This window comes from Talpa occidentalis, unplaced genomic scaffold, assembly GCF_014898055.3.
Source record: "Talpa occidentalis isolate TD23 unplaced genomic scaffold, MPIMG_talOcc4v2.1 talOcc4.1734, whole genome shotgun sequence".
In the NCBI taxonomy this organism is placed as follows: domain Eukaryota; kingdom Metazoa; phylum Chordata; class Mammalia; order Eulipotyphla; family Talpidae; genus Talpa; species Talpa occidentalis.
In genome coordinates, this window is record NW_023601784.1 from 1 (window position 1) to 16,641 (window position 16,641).

Here is a 16,641-nt window from a genome sequence, read left to right on the forward strand (position 1 = left end):
ATTTTAAATAGAAAGAACTGCCGATTTATGAGTGGGTTATTTTAGAAGCAGGCTGACAGTTTCTTCATTACAGTTCTATTTGATTATGTTCCAGACTGACTACAGCAATAACATATTTCACATTTTATATTGTAATTGTTCTATTCTTTCCAAAGTACTTTCATGATGAGGTAAGTAGAAGCACTGGGAGGATGGGCTCCTGACCAGACCTCCAATTTCTACCCTCAAATCTGAACTTCTATGTCTTCTCATCTATCCGGCCTCTACAATTAACTAATGATGACTATTTTTTAAAAAATATTTATTTATTTATGCATACAAGAACTGGGGTATAGGCCAGAGGTGTGTGTGTGGCGGGGAGTAAAATGATTCACCAGAGACAGAGTGGGGCACAGAACAGGTGGATCTACTGAAATACACTGCTGAGGGGAGCAGAGGGTGAGACAGGAGAGGTCTGCTGCGCCATGTGGGTCAGCTCCCTGGCTGGGGATGGAACTTGTGCTGCAGTGACTGCGGATAGTCTCATAGTGTTGAGACTTAACTTCTTGTGCTGGGATTTGTCTGAATTTATTGTATTTTGTAGATTTGACTTTGGGAATCATGTAAATGTTGTATGTAATTATAAAAAAAACATTAATCAAAATAATTTAAAAATTGTCTACAAAGGGAAAGTGAAACTAATTGAACCTATATGTTGAATTGATTGTTTAACAATACACAGAAGAAAACATAGCAATTTGACACTACATTATTAAAAAGATACACCCTAATATTCTCGAAGTGTGGCACCTAGACCAGTTGCAAGGGCACTAGCTACAAACTTATTAGAGATGCAAGTTCTCAGTTCCCAGACCAGACCTTCTGGATCAGAAACTCGGGGAGGAGGGTAGGCAAGATGCATTTCAAAGTTTTTCAGGTGATTCTGATGCATACCTCAGCTTGAGAAGCATTAACTTTATGCTACCTGTGTTTGAAATAATTATAACAAGAAAGATACATTTAAGTAATCCAGAATGGGTCTGAATACGAACATGCTATTCCAAGGAAAACTAGGAAGTAAAATCTGGGGCTAAAGGTCTGGGTTCTCATATTCAGACTTTATTGAAAGTTCTAGTAAAGGTGTCCAGCAAATCAAATGTCAAGGGAGTCTCTAAATGTATCAACAGTGCTGAGGCCGCCCCTGTCGTTTTGTCTACCATGCATATTGAGGATCGTACTTTGAAAAGGCTGATGCTATTGAGCTCCTCTGACAAGAACACATACATTGGATCCTCTCCCTATCTCTCTGCATACTCTTGATAGTTCTTTTATAACCAATATGAGGCAGATATTTCCCAGAAGAGCCAGATGACTTATTTTTAGGGATACATAATGTCCAAGAAAAGCTGGCGGACACAAACAATTCTCTCCCTAGATCTAGTGAGAAACTATCATTGAGGTGTTATAACTCACCAATGGCAGCAAAGACATTTAGCACCTAATGTGTTTTGGAAAGCAGTACTTTGATCACTGAGCTAATTATCCTATATAGAGGAGCTTTAGACACACAATGTAGTTAATTTAAAAAGTATGTAGATATTAACTTGTCAAGTAAAACAAGAGATAAAGGGCAATAGACATCTGTTTCCAGAGTCAGTTAACCCTTTCCTACCTCTGACTTTCATGGAGAAGGGCCACTGTCTCCTCCAGTTTTTTCAGCTGGGCAAGTTCCTGGTTCAGGCAAGCTACCTGCATGTTCAGCTGTTGGTTTTTCCGCAGAAGATCATCTACAAAAGGTATAGTAGCCAAGGGTGAGCAGGATTCCAAGCTGCAAGTCTTTGAGCAGAGCTTGAGTTGTGAAGTGGACATCCTGAAAAACTGGGAGCCCCTCTGCACCCATTCCTACATTCCATTCATGTTCTCAGAGATAGCAGACATGGTGGCGAGACCATGGGGTTTAGCAACAGACAGCTCTGAATTAAAATTCAACTGCTTGCTGTTTTACATGCTAGTTCATTTTTCTGAGTTTCACTGGAAATAATAGCCCTATCCCACAACACTGTTGTGAGGGTTAATGAGATACCACCTTAGCATAGGCAATAAGTAATCAGGCCACCCTGTAGTCTCCATTTTAGTTCATAAATGTAAAAACATCTGGAACTGTGTGAGGCAATAAGTGCTCACAAAAACTGAATTTGTGATCAAGACATTCATACCTAACTAACTAAACATGTCACCACTGCCTGTAACAGTAAGGTAGGTAAAAGTACAAGAACTATGGTTGTAAAAAAATCAGTGTTCTGGAACAGTACTTCAGACTTTAATGTGCTTACAAATCACCTGCGGATCTTGTTAAAATCAGATTCTGATTTCAGTTGGTCTAAGGTAAGAATCAATATTCTACATGTCTAACAAGTTTCAAGGTAATGCTTTCACTGCCGATTCACTACTCATACTTTGAGTAGCAAGGTCTACTGGAAAACAGGGCTGCAATAGCTTCATTTATCACCAACCAGTGAGCCAAATACTGTATGGGGCCTCATGGTTGATTGAAAATAGGTACCTGGTGAACAAACACCTACTTATTTTCAGAGTAGGTTAGTGAAGATGCCTTAATTATTCAGGTTTATGAGAATCAGACAGTGAGGGCTCAATTCTGGAAATTCAATGCTGACTTCACATTGTTTCTCATGGAAAGCCAAAGGATTATAATGTTTACTATGGGTACTGAACTAACTAGAGGTTTAACGTCAAGAGTAGACTTTATCTGAAATACTGGCCCAAGCCACGCTAACAATAAAGTAGCACAAATCAAGGCTTCAGTGGGATATTATTGTTCACTGACAAAGGCAATATATTTTTTTAAATACCCAGTGTTAGCAAGAATGGAGTGAGCAGGAAATTCAAATATACTCACTGCTCAAGTGAGTACAGACAGAAACAGTCTTTCTTGGGAGTGATTAGGCAATGTGTAACAAAAACATCAGAAGTGATTACATCTTTTGACCCATTAATTCTATCTAGGAATGTCTCCTAGGATAAGTTTTAAATGTACATGAAGATTTATATACACTGATATTAAGGGCCATCTTATTTATTATAGTATAAGGACTCTCAGTTCCATCAGAAGGGAAAAAAGACAATCTCCGAGAAGCATTTTTACTCTAGGGTCTTTCATTTCAGATCTTTTGACTGTTTGAAAAAAAATTTTTTTAAATTTAATGATTCTTTTTTTTTTATAATATTTATTTATTTATTTATACAAGCACTGGGTACAGTCAGAAGCGCGGGAGGGTGAGAGAATTTACCAGAGCCAGAGCAGGGAGCAGAACAGGCAGATGGACGAAGTACACTGCTGAGGAGAGCAGCGGGCGGCAGGAGAGGTCTGCGCACCATGTGGAACCCTCACCCTGTGGCCAGGGATTGAACTGGCGCTGCAGAGGCTGCGGGCAGCTTCGCAACCCCGCGCTCAACTGCTGCGCCACTGGGGAGGCCCTGAAAATTCTTTAGAATTACTTTATAGTATAAATAATGGCAACTTTATAATAGCTAACATTAAAAACAACTATTTAGAGTACTAGATAAATATGGTATATTATGTGGTATTATAGGAAATGCCCATACTATTAAGTTAGTAACAACAGGATGCAGAAATCAGATTGGTAATTGCCTAGGGTGGAGAGTAGGGGAAACTGCACTATGGTCTGAGAGAACATTCTGGAGTAAAGAAGGATTCTGTATTTGGGGATGGATTTAATGAGTGTGTATGTGTTGTGTGTGTGTACATTATGTGTGTATATTTGTGTGTATGTGTGTGTGTGTGTATATATATTTGTCCAAACTCATCAAATTTAAAATGTGTGCATTTTGTTGTATATAATTATTTTTAAAACTAAAGATAATTTTTAATTTTGAATTATGCTGGGAGAAAATATAACAAAAACACTAAGGGTGGTTATGGCTGAATAGTGAGGTTATAGTTTCCCAACTTTTTCTATAAAGCATATGTTCTGCTAGAATCAGAAAAAAAAAAAACCCAGGTGTCATACTCAAAATTAATGACAACAATAACAACATTTGTACTTGCTTTACACTGACAAAGAGCTTCCTCTGGTAACTCCAGACACCTGCATTACAGGTGGGAGCCAAGTGAGCTCTTGATGAAGCAGCTTCTTAGATGGGTCATCAACAGACAAACAGCTGTTTTGGGACACACCACACTTTGCTTTCCTGAACTTACCATAAGTATGGGGTTGGGGCCCACTCACAACTGAGGTGGCAGCACCTTCTTCCAACTGCTGGATTTTTTCTGTCAAAATCAGGTTTTCTTCCAGCACTCTGACCAGTTTTTGCTTCAAACTTTCCTTGAGATAAGAAAACAAAATCCAAATAGACTAAGAATCTGAAATTCTGAGGAGTGCTTTTTTGACAACTAAAACAATTTTCCCTCTGCTAGTGATAAACCAAATGGAGGACAGCCTCTCTATGACTTTCTCATTTAATTCACTGGTAAACAGCTCAAGAATTGCAATATTTCCTATGAGTTATCTACTACTCTGTGGAACAAGTGGTTGTATTGACATTCTGAGTCACTTATCTGAAGTTTCTAAAACCTGAACTTGGTGTCTGAAAGTTCTCTAATGTTGAGGGGTAAAATACTTAAGGATATGAGTCCCTTCTTCACATGAGTCCCAGAGGCAGCAAGCCTGATGCTCTAGAAATGGTCCCCTAGTTTAGGACTCTCAGTTCCATCCAAGGGGAGGAAAAGACAATCCCAGAGGTATCCAACTTCCCTCATCAGAATCAAGCCAAAACCTTCAAGAACATGATCCCGAACATTTTCATTCTAGGGTCTTTTGTTTTCCTTTTCCATTTCAAATCTTTGTTTAGAATTTTGGTATTAGGACTAAGATTAGGGAGTCATCCCTACAGTGATGTCCATGTTGTCCTTGTCATAGCAAGTTTTGTGTTCTAGATTTGTCCAGACTAACTTTTCCATATTTTGGTTCATGGTGATGATTTTTATGGCAAAGAGCTGTTTTAGTCTTGCTGCTCTGCCCTCTTCTAATAAAGGAAGAGCAGGAGAGGAAGATGAGAGAGGTATACCGTATCATTAGGGACCAGATGCCCAGCCTCCTTCAGTTCCATTTCCCTTCTGCGGAATATTTTTGATGTGTCTTCAGGATATGAGCGACACCACTGCTGAGAAGGAGCAGGGACTACCAAAGTCAGAAGCAAATCTCGGGCAGGACCTGCCAAAAATTCAGGTTGGGCACACGGGCCAATCTTAAAAGCTAAAGCACAGAATTTCTAGTCAATAACTACTAGCTCAGCAGGACAAACAGGGTAGTTTAATAGCTCCTTTTTAATAAGAATTTACTAAGTGGCTGTAAGAGGTGTTTAATGATAGACAAGAAATTATATCCCACATCCTCTATGGAGACACAACAGCAGACCCTCATGAGTACACGTTCTGTGTTATTTCTGAGTCACTGAGGTGTGGCTCCAGGAGAAAATATCCTACAAAATTAGAGCAAAGGATCAATGTGAGAAAGAAAGTAATGGCAGGGGTGGGGGTGGGGTGGATAGGGGACTAGGAGGATCAGAGGGGGAATGGGGAGGAGGAAGGGGAGGAGAACTAGGATTTTTCCTACTGTATTACCCTTGGAAATAAAAAAAAAACAACAGTAACAAGGGCCTCCCTCGTGGCGCAGCGGTTGAGCGCTGGGTTGCGAAGCTGCCCGCAGCCTCTGCAGCGCCGGGTTCGATCCCTGGCTGCTCCCGGGCCTCTGGAGGGGATCCGATCCCTGGCTGCTCCCTGGCCCCTGGAGGAGGGTCCCACATGGCGTGCAGACCTGTCCTGCCGCCCGCTGCTTCCCTCAGCAGTGTACTTTGGTCCTTCTGCCTGCTCTGCTCCCCGTGCTTCTGACTGTACCCAGTGCTTGTATAAATAAATAAATAAACAAATCTTTAAAAAAAAAAGAAAAAAAAAAAAAAACAACAGTAACAACAAACTAATCCAGGGCCTCCCTGGTGGCACAAGGGGTTCAGCACCACACTATGAAGCAATTGCAGCCTCTGCAAGCATAAGTTTGATCCCCGACCAGCCAGGGAGCTACCCACATGGCATGGCAGACCTCTCCTGTCTCCCTGCTGCTCCCCTCAGCAGTGTATTTCAGTCAGTCTGCCTGTTCTGTTCCCCACTCTGTCTCTGGTGAATCCTCTCACCCCCCCATACCTCTTGCCTGCACCCCAGCTCTTGTATGCATAAATAAATCTAATATTTAAAAGAAAAAAAAAAAACAAACTAAGCCAAACAACTTAGAACTAAAATTTCTGGTTTTTAAATGTTCACACTTTTACACTCCCAAAAGTGCCCTAAATTATTCTTCCATTAAACAACCAATAAACACATGGGGCTAACTTTTGCAAACCTCTTTCCCCCCAAATTCCAAAAAGTACCCCTAAAAAGAGTCCAGGTCATTTACTCATTTAAAATTTTCAAATCCTAAAATTTTAACAGGGCTCTCAAGCTCTGATGACCATAACCTATTTCTGGTGTATCTTTTTATTGGCACTTTGCCAATAAAAAAAAAATCTTTGTAATCATTAACATGACCATGCTCTATTTTACATGTCTCATCAGTATAAATTATCCAAAGATTACCAAAAAAAAAAAGAAGTTACGGGAGGAACAAAATAATCAGTAGGTAAAGAAAGTGCTGATAACAAAACAAAAACAGGGAAGAAGAAGGATGTAAAAAAAATTCTTCAGATTTGCCTATTACTTGGTCACTGAGATGTTTTGGTAAATGATCACAAGAACAGTTTTCTCTGCAAACTAAGGGGGCTGACTGGTATTATGGGGACACAGAGCAGAAGGTCTGAGCCTGTCTTCAGGAGCTGAGAATGCAGCTCACTTACCAAGGAACTTCTTGTTGAGGAGGAGGGAGCCAGAGCCGTTCCAGTGCTTATCCACAAGCTCCAGCAGCTGTCTGAGCACAGTGGCCACATGGGAGGTTCTGGCAGAGATCGGGGGACTGTGGTTTCCTGGCAAACCATACAAACTGCCCAGGTCACTAGAGAGAGGCTCAAGAAAAAAAAAAACAACCCAACCATTTGTTATCCTTACACAAGAAGGGAAATGAGAAGTCACACATTTGAAGTGTTAACATTAAAAAAAGGAAAAGAAAAAAAGTAGGAAAAATGTTTTCATCTCTCAATTTGAACTTGAGAAGAATATTATTTATGATCAAAGCAAGTACAATAACATATTCAAGAATAATTTCAAAGGCAATAGTATTGATAATTTTCTGTAGAAAGTAACTTTGGAGAAAAAAAATATTTTGTTTGACATCTATGTATGCATCTATGATTTAATATATAATAATAAACTGCAGAACATTTTTTAAAAGCATGTATCACAAAATGGGAAGTAATTTGATAAACATTATAACTCATAACAGCTTATAATTAATATATTAATATACACTAAACATACATGTTCTAGAATAACACTTAAATTCTTGTTAGATCAGTACTGAAAGATAATTTTTATTCAGTAAGAATCATATAGATAAATAGATATGTATAAATAGATATGCACAGTAAAATTCACAATTGTTCATTCAGATATGAGATATATGTCTACATTCATTTGTGCCTGAATGACTAACAAGCAATCATGAATTTTAATGTATAGTGTATATACCAATCTTTTCAGTAAGGTCTCAGGGACTTCAAGAAAGCTGGTATATATTAAAAACAGCCAAATTATTTCTCAATCTTTTGTTCCTTTGATTTAAAAAAATTGATGGTTGATTAGCTAATACTCTCATATCTGACAACTGTGAAACAGAGCCCCAATGACAGGGATATTTGATTTGAGTCACACATGTGGCCTATGATTAACAGGGATAGGCATTACAAATGGGATAAATATTTATTCCACAGATCTGTACTCAGCACTGATCATGTTCACAGAGAGATTTTAATAAGCACTGTGAATATATGAAGAGGTAAAATATGAGGTCCTTTAAGAAGCTAACAACTTGATGTGGGGAGAAATATCATAAGGTCTAGCTATACCACAAGGCCACTTTAGAGGTACCTATCAAAAATGAATATTTGATGTCACTGATTTTTCAAATATTGGTAATTTTGTGTTCCATAGAACAAGTAGAAAACATATGGGCCTTTAAGCATTTTCTTTCATTGATCACAATACAGTGAGAGTTGGGGATAATTTTTACGAAATTTAAAATAATTTTGTTATTGTTTTGAGTCATAATTTTCAGTAAATTGTGTCTCTTCAGTCAGTTGGTCAATAATAAATTTTATAATCATAAGTTCATACACAGTTTAACTGTGTTTCATGGGATTTTTATTTATTTATTTATTTAAAGATTTGTTTATTTGTTTATACAAGAATCATGGTACAGGCCAGATGTGCGGGAGGGTGAGAGGATTCACCAGAGACAGAGTGGGGAGCATAACAGGAACACTGACAGAAATACACTGCTGAGGGGAGCAGTGGGGGAGACAGGAGAGGTCTGCTGTGCCATGTGGGACCCTCGCCGGCCGGCTGGGACTGAACCGGTGCTGCAGAGGCTGCGGACAGCTTCACAGCGCGGCGCTCAACCACCTGCACCACCAGGGGAGGCCCTCATGGGATTTTAAAAAATAACTTTTTTAAATGTTCTTTTAAGAATTTTTTAAAAAGTTTTATTTATTTATGCATACAAGAACTGGAGTATAGGCCAATAGGGGGGTGAGAGGATTCACCACAGACAGGGTGGGGAACAGAACAGGCAGATCAACTGAAATGCACTGCTGAGGGGAGAAGTGGGCGAGTCAGGAGAGGTCTGATGCTCCATGTGGGTAGCTCCCTGGCCGGGGATTGAACCCGTGCTGCAGTGGCTGAGGATAGCTTCATAGGTTGCGTCTTAACCCCTTGCGCCACCAGGAAAGCCCTAGAACTTATTGATATCTTTCTAGAAACTAAACAGTATGTTTCTTTTGCATTTATATTCAAGCAGCTCTTCAATGTAGTTTTTCATACAAAGAAAAGTAGTATCTATCAGGAAAAGAGAAATGGAAATTTTAAAGATAGTCAGAAAAGTACACTGAGATTTTAATTGCTATTTAACAACAGAAAATGAAAGAGGTGGAAAAAAAATTCCTAGAACATATCTTAATAATAGAGCATTCCAAATACCCTAAGTGTTGCTACACCTTTACCCTAAATATGTCAACACACAGTGTTCTGGCCAAAAATGGCAGGGGTGGGGGCGGGTAGAGACCAAAAAGTCAGGAAAGTATAAAACTGTTCCTTTTGAAGCAAAAAAAAAAAAAAAAAAAAAAAAAATATATATATATATATATATATAGTCACCTCCTAAGTTTTGAAAATTTAATCACTCTGTCTCTGGTGAATCCTCTCACCCTCCACACCATTGGCCTGTATCCCAATTCTTGTATGCATAAATAAATAAATCTTAAAAAATTAGTAAGAATGAAGTTCTGTTATATAACACTAACTAGCATACTACGATTTTATTAATGATATTGTATATGTGAGACTGGTTCTTGATTTGTTGGTCATTCTCTGAACCATTCTCAGCTAAAATCCCTAGGATAATCTTATTCATCATCTGTTTGCTGCCACTGTGGAAAAAATTTAGAATAATTTTAATTTCTAGACAGAAAGGCAATGTTTTTGGAAGAATGTTCTCAAGAAGTTAGTCATTTGTGACCCAAGAAAATGTGTAAACATGATAAGATTATGAATGTCCTGCAAAAGAGATCACTTTTGACCAAACTACAGTCCCCTCTCCCCCCTTAACTCCATCAACATTTGCATTCCTTCCTGCTGGCAAACTCGGTTGGCCATTTCTTCTCATCAAAGTACTTCCCTGCCATGTTTATGCTCTGGAAGCAGATCAGGGACTCTTCCCTGTGACAGAGATGAAGAAATGCAGAAGAGGGGAAATGACTTTCCCAAGGGCAGAGGAATCACAGGCACTGGACTGACAGTGTTAAACACTAGCTTCCGAAATTTCCTCTCAGCATTTAGCACTCTTGGCCAGAACTGCTGCTTCCTACAACAGAACCCCATTCTGGCTGTGGACCTGATGTATTCCCTGTACGAGCACAAACAAGTCAACACTTGCCTCACTGACAGCAACGTCTCTGAAGCCATGCTTTGGATTCAAGGTGGCAAGGATATTGTCTTTCCTTTTGAATCCTCTTCTTGATGGGCTTAATGATCTTTGGGTTGAATTCTCTCTGCTTTCTGAAGCCCCAGAAGGTAACAGCAGTGTTCGTAAAGAGTCTTCTAGGACAGCGTTGTTTGGGAAAGAACCATGTGCTGACGTTAAGTCACTGAGGCTGGTGGATAACTGTTGCTCTACATTGACCAGCAGAGCAGGGTCACTGTTGAAATGGGTTGTGGCATACAGATCTGTGGAAGACACAGGTTGGGAGATGAATCTGCCCTTCAACTCCCTCAGGGCCCAAGTCCATCCTTATCCTGGACTCAAAGGATCATAATCTTTCCCTGGCATACACTCTAAACTCTAAATTCTCTCTCTCGCTCCAACTGATTGGGGGGGGGGGAAATCCCAACTCTCTTTAAATCCAACTATCACCGGGGCCTCCCTGGTGGCGCAGCGGTTGAGCGCTGGGTTGCGAAGCTGCCCGCGGCCTCTGCGGTGCCGGCTCGATCCCCTGCTGCTCCCCGGCCACCGGAGGAGGGTCCCACAGGGCGCGCAGACCTCCCCTGCCGCCCGCTGCTCCCTCAGCAGTGTCCTTCGGTCCTTCTGCCTGCTCTGCTCCCCGCTCTGGCTCTGGTGAATTCTCTCACCCTCCCGCGCTTCTGACTGTACCCAGTGCTGGTATAAACAAAACAAACAAACAAATAAATAAATTAAAAAAAAATGCCTTAAAAAAAAATCATAAATCCAACTATCACCATACTCCAAGCCTACCCTAGAGTGGTATGAAGTGGCTGGAAGGCAACATGCATCTCTTCTGACCATCTTCACTTTAAACTCATAAGCAGCATCTTAATTGGGCCTTGTAGTACTCAGTTATCCTAATTTATTACTCTAGTCCATTTACTCTTCCATACTTTAAGATGACTATTTCACATCTCTTTCCTCAAACTTCCAATACCTGGGCCTCTCTGGTGGCGCAAGGGGTTAAGACTCAGCCTATGAGGCTTTCCTCAGCCACTGCAGCACAGGTTCAATCCCCGGCCAGGGAGCTACCCACATGGTGTGGCAGACCAGGAGAGGTGGCAGACCTCTCCTGGTCTGCCACAATGGCTTGCCCACTACTCCCCTAAGCAGTGCATTTCAGCCTATCTGCCTGTTCTGTTCCCCACTATCTCTGTGGTGAATCCTCTTACCTACCACCCCTGGCCTGTACCCCAGTTCTTGTATGCATAAATAAATAAATTTTTTTTAAAAAACCCACAAAACTTCCAACACCTGATCCTACCTCTTCACTTTTAGGTGATCTCCTTTATTACCTGAGAAAAACAGTGGTAATCAAAGTAAATGTGTACATGATCCCATCCCTAAATCTATCAGCTCACCCTTGTATCCATAAATTTTTTTTTTTTTGAGGTATAACTGACACATAACATTGTGTTACTTTCAGTTTCTGCCTTCCTTCAGAAATGAACTGTCTATGCTTCTAAGATCAACCTCTCCAATGGTAGACTGGATTCTATTTCCTCTTGACTATTCAAGGATTTTTTTTTTCCTTGAAACTGTCCCTTTTTACTCCTGCATCCTCTCAACTTTCCCTCTGTTGAATCATTCCCATCAGGATTTCCTTGAATCCATCCTCCTTCTAGCTACAGTTCCATTTCTCTGCTCCCCTTCACTGCAGAATCCTTGAAGGGGTATTGAGTAGCTCTATTGCCTCTCCTACACGTTTTTTTTTTTTTTAACCCAACTCAATAAGCCTTTTATTAACCACAAGTCTCCCAAAGCTACTCACTAATGCATTGCCAAATACGGTAAACACTTCTCAGTCCCAGGCTTACTCCTTCTATAGCAAAGACATCTGATACAATATCGATCACTCCCTCCTTGAAACACATTCCTCAGTTGGTTTCCAAAGTATCACTCCCTCTGACTTTTTTCTCCACCTTACTGGCTACTTCTTTTTTGTTCTTCATGCTGGCTTCTCATCATCTACCTGATTTCTGATTGTTGGAAGGCTCAGGATCATTCCTCTAAGATCCTTTCCATTCATACTCACTCCTAAGGTGTGATCTCATCCAGTTTCAATTTTCATGCCATCGATCCAATTATAATTCCCAGTCACAGCTTTTCCCCTAAACTCCAGACCAATATGTCCAATTATGGAATTGTCACACCAGAGAATTTTTAATAGCCATCTGAAACTTAAGATGTTTAAACCCAAACTCTTGACATCTACCCTAAAACCTGACCTCCTATTCCTTTGCATCTTGGTAAATAACTCCATTCTTCCAGTCACTCATACTGGAACCCTGGGAGTCAATCTGATCCTCTTTCTTTCATACTTCATCTTTAAACCATCAATAAACCATGAGTTTTTCAGAACATATTCAGAATCTGCTTCTCACTACTTCCACTGCTATCTTTCTAGCCCATGCTACCATCATCTCTTATCTGGGTTCTAACCAGATATTAGTTAGTTAGAATTTTAATGTTTAAAAACCTTAAATGATTTTAAAATTTCTATTCTTGCTTCCATTGTTCATTTAAGTAGGATCCTATCAATCTCTGCTACAAACTCTCTCAACAACTTTTCATCTCATCCAAGATAAAAGTCCGCCACCTGAATTCATCTATACATTTCACCTTGTTCACTCTGCTGCAGCTGCACTGACCTCCTCACTGTTCCTTGAACATGCTAAGCATGATCTGGCCTCAGGAACACTGTACTTACTAGAAAGTTCTTCCCTCAGTTATCCACATGGCTTACATTCTCACTTCATTTAAATATATACCTTTGTGATACCTGATCAGAGACGCTTTTCTTGACCGTTTTATCAAAAACATCGCCTCCTCATTACTCCATATACCCTTATATTATTTTTTATCACAGTGCTTATCACAACCTGACAAATATTTGTCAATTTATCATCTGTCTTACCCCATTAAGAATGCAAGCTCTATGATATAGGGACTTATATTTTTTATTATGGTAAAATATACGTTAAAATTTATTTTGTTTGCTATTTTTATCTGCAGAGCCAGAAGTGTCTAGCACATAGTAGGTATTCGAGAAATTCTGTTGAATAAATAACTCAAGCGGTTTCACAACAATCTAAAGCTAGCTTTTCTCTGCAAGTAATTCAGAATAGAAATGACTGAGGCCAGGAGAGATTAACTACTACTAGAAATATGTCCCACAATGCTTTTTAACTAAATAAATATGGAGTTCATATTTCAAAAAATTTTCTCTAATATGTTTATCATGTTAAACTTATACCCTGCAAGTTTCTGGAGGTTCAATGGACCACCAGTTACCCTGAAATAAAAATGAATGCTAATTGCTAATACAATTAAGGAAATGTTAATTCCAAAATTTCTAGGTATACCTTCTATTTTAATGTCTACGAAAAAGACCTAGAAACTAATAGGAAGCTATTACCTGAACTAAGTTTCAAAAGCCTTCCAGTGCTGGAGTCAAAGTTTGACAGAGAAGTCTGTAAGTCTCCACAGGAATGGGATGAGGTGGCCTTCATGTCATTTGGAGGCTTTACGCTATATTCTCGGTAGTTCTTGCTTCTTTGAGGCCTTTTACCAAGACTTCCTTGCAGGGACAGAGGTTGAGAATAATGACTATCATAATTTTCCAGATGAACTTTTGAAGGTAACGGATAAGGATGAATCTGGCTAGAATCACCCACATCTAGGCGTTTACCCAATGAGACATCATGAGTAAGGTGATAGGTATCAGGTTTTGATATCATGTCCTTTTCCGGAGAGGAACCTGAAGACTTATTGTCCAAAAAAGATATTCGGTATCCTTCTCTAGTCATCTTTTCTGGGGATCGGACTGTGGATTGGTGAGGTGAGTACCGTCTGAATTCTAACCACCATTAGGGGGGAAAAAAACAAACAAACAATGAGAACTGTTCTTGGCCCAGTTGTGGTACCTCTGTTCACTGGATATAGTCTGCGTATAATAAAAAAATTCTCAGGAAGAAATGGCTTATAGTTCTGATAAAGGAAAGCATAAAGTGATTAAAGGAGTTCCACATTGAATAACAACAAAACACTGTAAACAATAAAGAATGTATAACATTTTGTAGATACATTTCAAATTAACCTAACCCCCTAGGAATCTCCTTCTAAAACTGTAGCATCTGAGTTTTCTAGATACTACTTTCATATCAAAAACTTTGGCCTACATGACAATAAATGTGATCTTATGTATTCAGTCTATGGAAAATAATAGATCTGTGATTTCATAGATTCCTCACAAGAAAGCTAAGCTCATTCTCAAATTCCACCGAGTTTCTAAATTCACCCATTAAAAAAAAAAGATTTATTTATTTATGCATATAAGAGGATTCACCAGAGACAGAGTGGGGAGCAGAACAGGTGGATTTACTGAAATACAATGCTGAGGGGGTGAGAAAGGAGAGGTCTGCTAGGCCATGTGGGTTAGCTCCCTGGCTGGAGATCGAACTCATGCCGCAGTGGCTGGTGATAGCTTGATAGTGCTGAGACTTTAACCCCTGTGCCACCAGGGAGGCCCCTAAGTTCACCCATTTTTAAAACCACTGTCCTTTCCAAATTAAATGGCAGGAAAACAAACTCAATGAAAATCTCTGCTATAGGTACCAACCCAACTATAAAGCATTACTGTCAGATAGCTGTGCCTGTCATTTCCAAGAAGGTCTCAGAATGGGGCAATAAAGCAGCAGACAAAAAGAGAAGTGTGTGCATTTGAGGGTTTTCAGAGCTTCATATACAGGAAGGGCTTCCTTAGAAACCAAAAATATTTTATCTGACTTGGTCATACTAACTTAAAAATGGTAAAAACAAGTACCTTCTAAGTCTACAGGCCCTGTAATATTACCAGCATTCTACCCAAAATAGACAGTGGGAGAAAGCTTAGGTTGTTGAATAATATCTTTATGTAACAAAAAGAATCTAAGAAGAAGTGGCCTGTTTTGTTCTCCACTCTGTCTCTGGTGAATCCCCTCACACCCGAACCTCAGAACCCCAGTTTTTGTATGAATAAATAAATCTTAAAAAAAAAAAGAGAGGGCCTCTCTGGTGGCACAGTGGGTTGAGCGCAGCACTATGAAGCTGTGTGCAGCCTCTACAGTGCGGGTTTGATCCTGGCCAGCGAGAATCCCACATGGTGCAGCAGATCTCTCCTGTCGCGCTTGCGCGCTGCTCCCCTCAGCAGTGTATTTCGGTCAGTCTGCCTGTTCTGCTCGCTGCTCTGCCTCTGGTGAATCCTTTCACCCTCCCACGCCTCTGGCCTGTACCCCAGCTCTTGTATAAAAATAAGTAAATCTTTAAAAAAAAAAAAAAGAGAAAGGATGATGATAAAATACAAGCATTTTCAGACAAAAACTGAAAAAGTTCATCACTCACTCTAAAGGAAATTCTAAAACATGTGCCGGAGGGAAAGTATTTCAAAAGGGAAATCTGAGATGAGAAAAAGAAATGAAGAGCCAACAAAGTGGTAAATATATGGATAAATTTAAATTAACTTGGTCTAAAATAGTGTTTGTGGGAGGTTTTCAGAAATTCAGAAAATTAAAATCTGTAACAATAATACATAAATCAAGAGAAATTAAATGGAGTAAAATACTTTAAGGTTTTTTTACTATCCATGAGAAGAATTAAGTTACTGATTAATTTTAAAATTGTATATGTTAAGGATATATAGAGTTTGGGGAATAATACTAAAAGTATAGAAACAACATATAACTTATAAACTGGTACGGGGAGAAAATGAGGCATAAAAGCATAATAAATCCCAAAGAAGGCAAGAAAGTTAAAAAAAAAAAAGGAAGAGAGAATAGTCAGCCAAGACACAAAGTGAAGGACAAAAGGAGCCAGGTTACCCATTCTTCAACCAGAAAGGCCTCACGAGTCAGTGAGCACTCAGGGCAGGCCTTCCCGAAGACAGGAAATAATTAGTCCATCACACAGAGGTCCAAGGTTGAGACATCTCCATCTTCTCCTCACATCTAGATTTCTTTGATTAGTGTGGAGAAAAATACTCAGTGAGCAAAATATTTACCATCTTCCTGGTGATTCTCATTTGGTATCTCCCTCTTTGTCACTTCCTGCATCTAAAAAAAGTTTGAAATTTTAGGGAAAGGGAGTAAATGGGTGTTCAGATGTAAACTTACTAGGCCAGGGGTTCAGAACACTTTCCTATTAGTTTTCATCCCTGCAAACTAGGGAAACAGATCTTCCAGCAAAAGTCAAGGTTTAAGTCTATTTTAAGGCAGCTGCAATACAAAGAAATTTAGTGCTATTTTCTTTTTTCTTTTCTTCAAGATTTATTTATTTATTTATACAAGCACTGGGTACAGTCAGAAGCATAGGAGGGTGAGAGAATTCCCCAGAGCCAGAGTGGGGAGCAGAACAGGCAGACTGACGAAGTACACTGCTGAGGGGAGCA

At 39.6% G+C, this 16,641-nt stretch overlaps 1 protein-coding gene across 1 annotated transcript; it reads right to left on the minus strand.

Moving 5' to 3' along the window:
* Positions 1–1,651: 1,651 nt before the first annotated feature.
* LOC119250644 (leucine-rich repeat-containing protein 36-like) lies at positions 1,652–16,343 on the minus strand (the record flags this gene model as incomplete). The annotated part of the gene is made up of 8 exons (XM_037518311.2): positions 16,255–16,343; positions 13,909–14,076; positions 13,636–13,797; positions 10,152–10,441; positions 6,904–7,069; positions 5,086–5,231; positions 4,220–4,343; positions 1,652–1,766 (listed from the first exon to the last, which is right to left on the minus strand). Coding segments are annotated over exons 1-8 (1,223 nt in total), but the record flags the coding sequence as incomplete, so codon positions are not given.
* Positions 16,344–16,641: the final 298 nt, after the last annotated feature.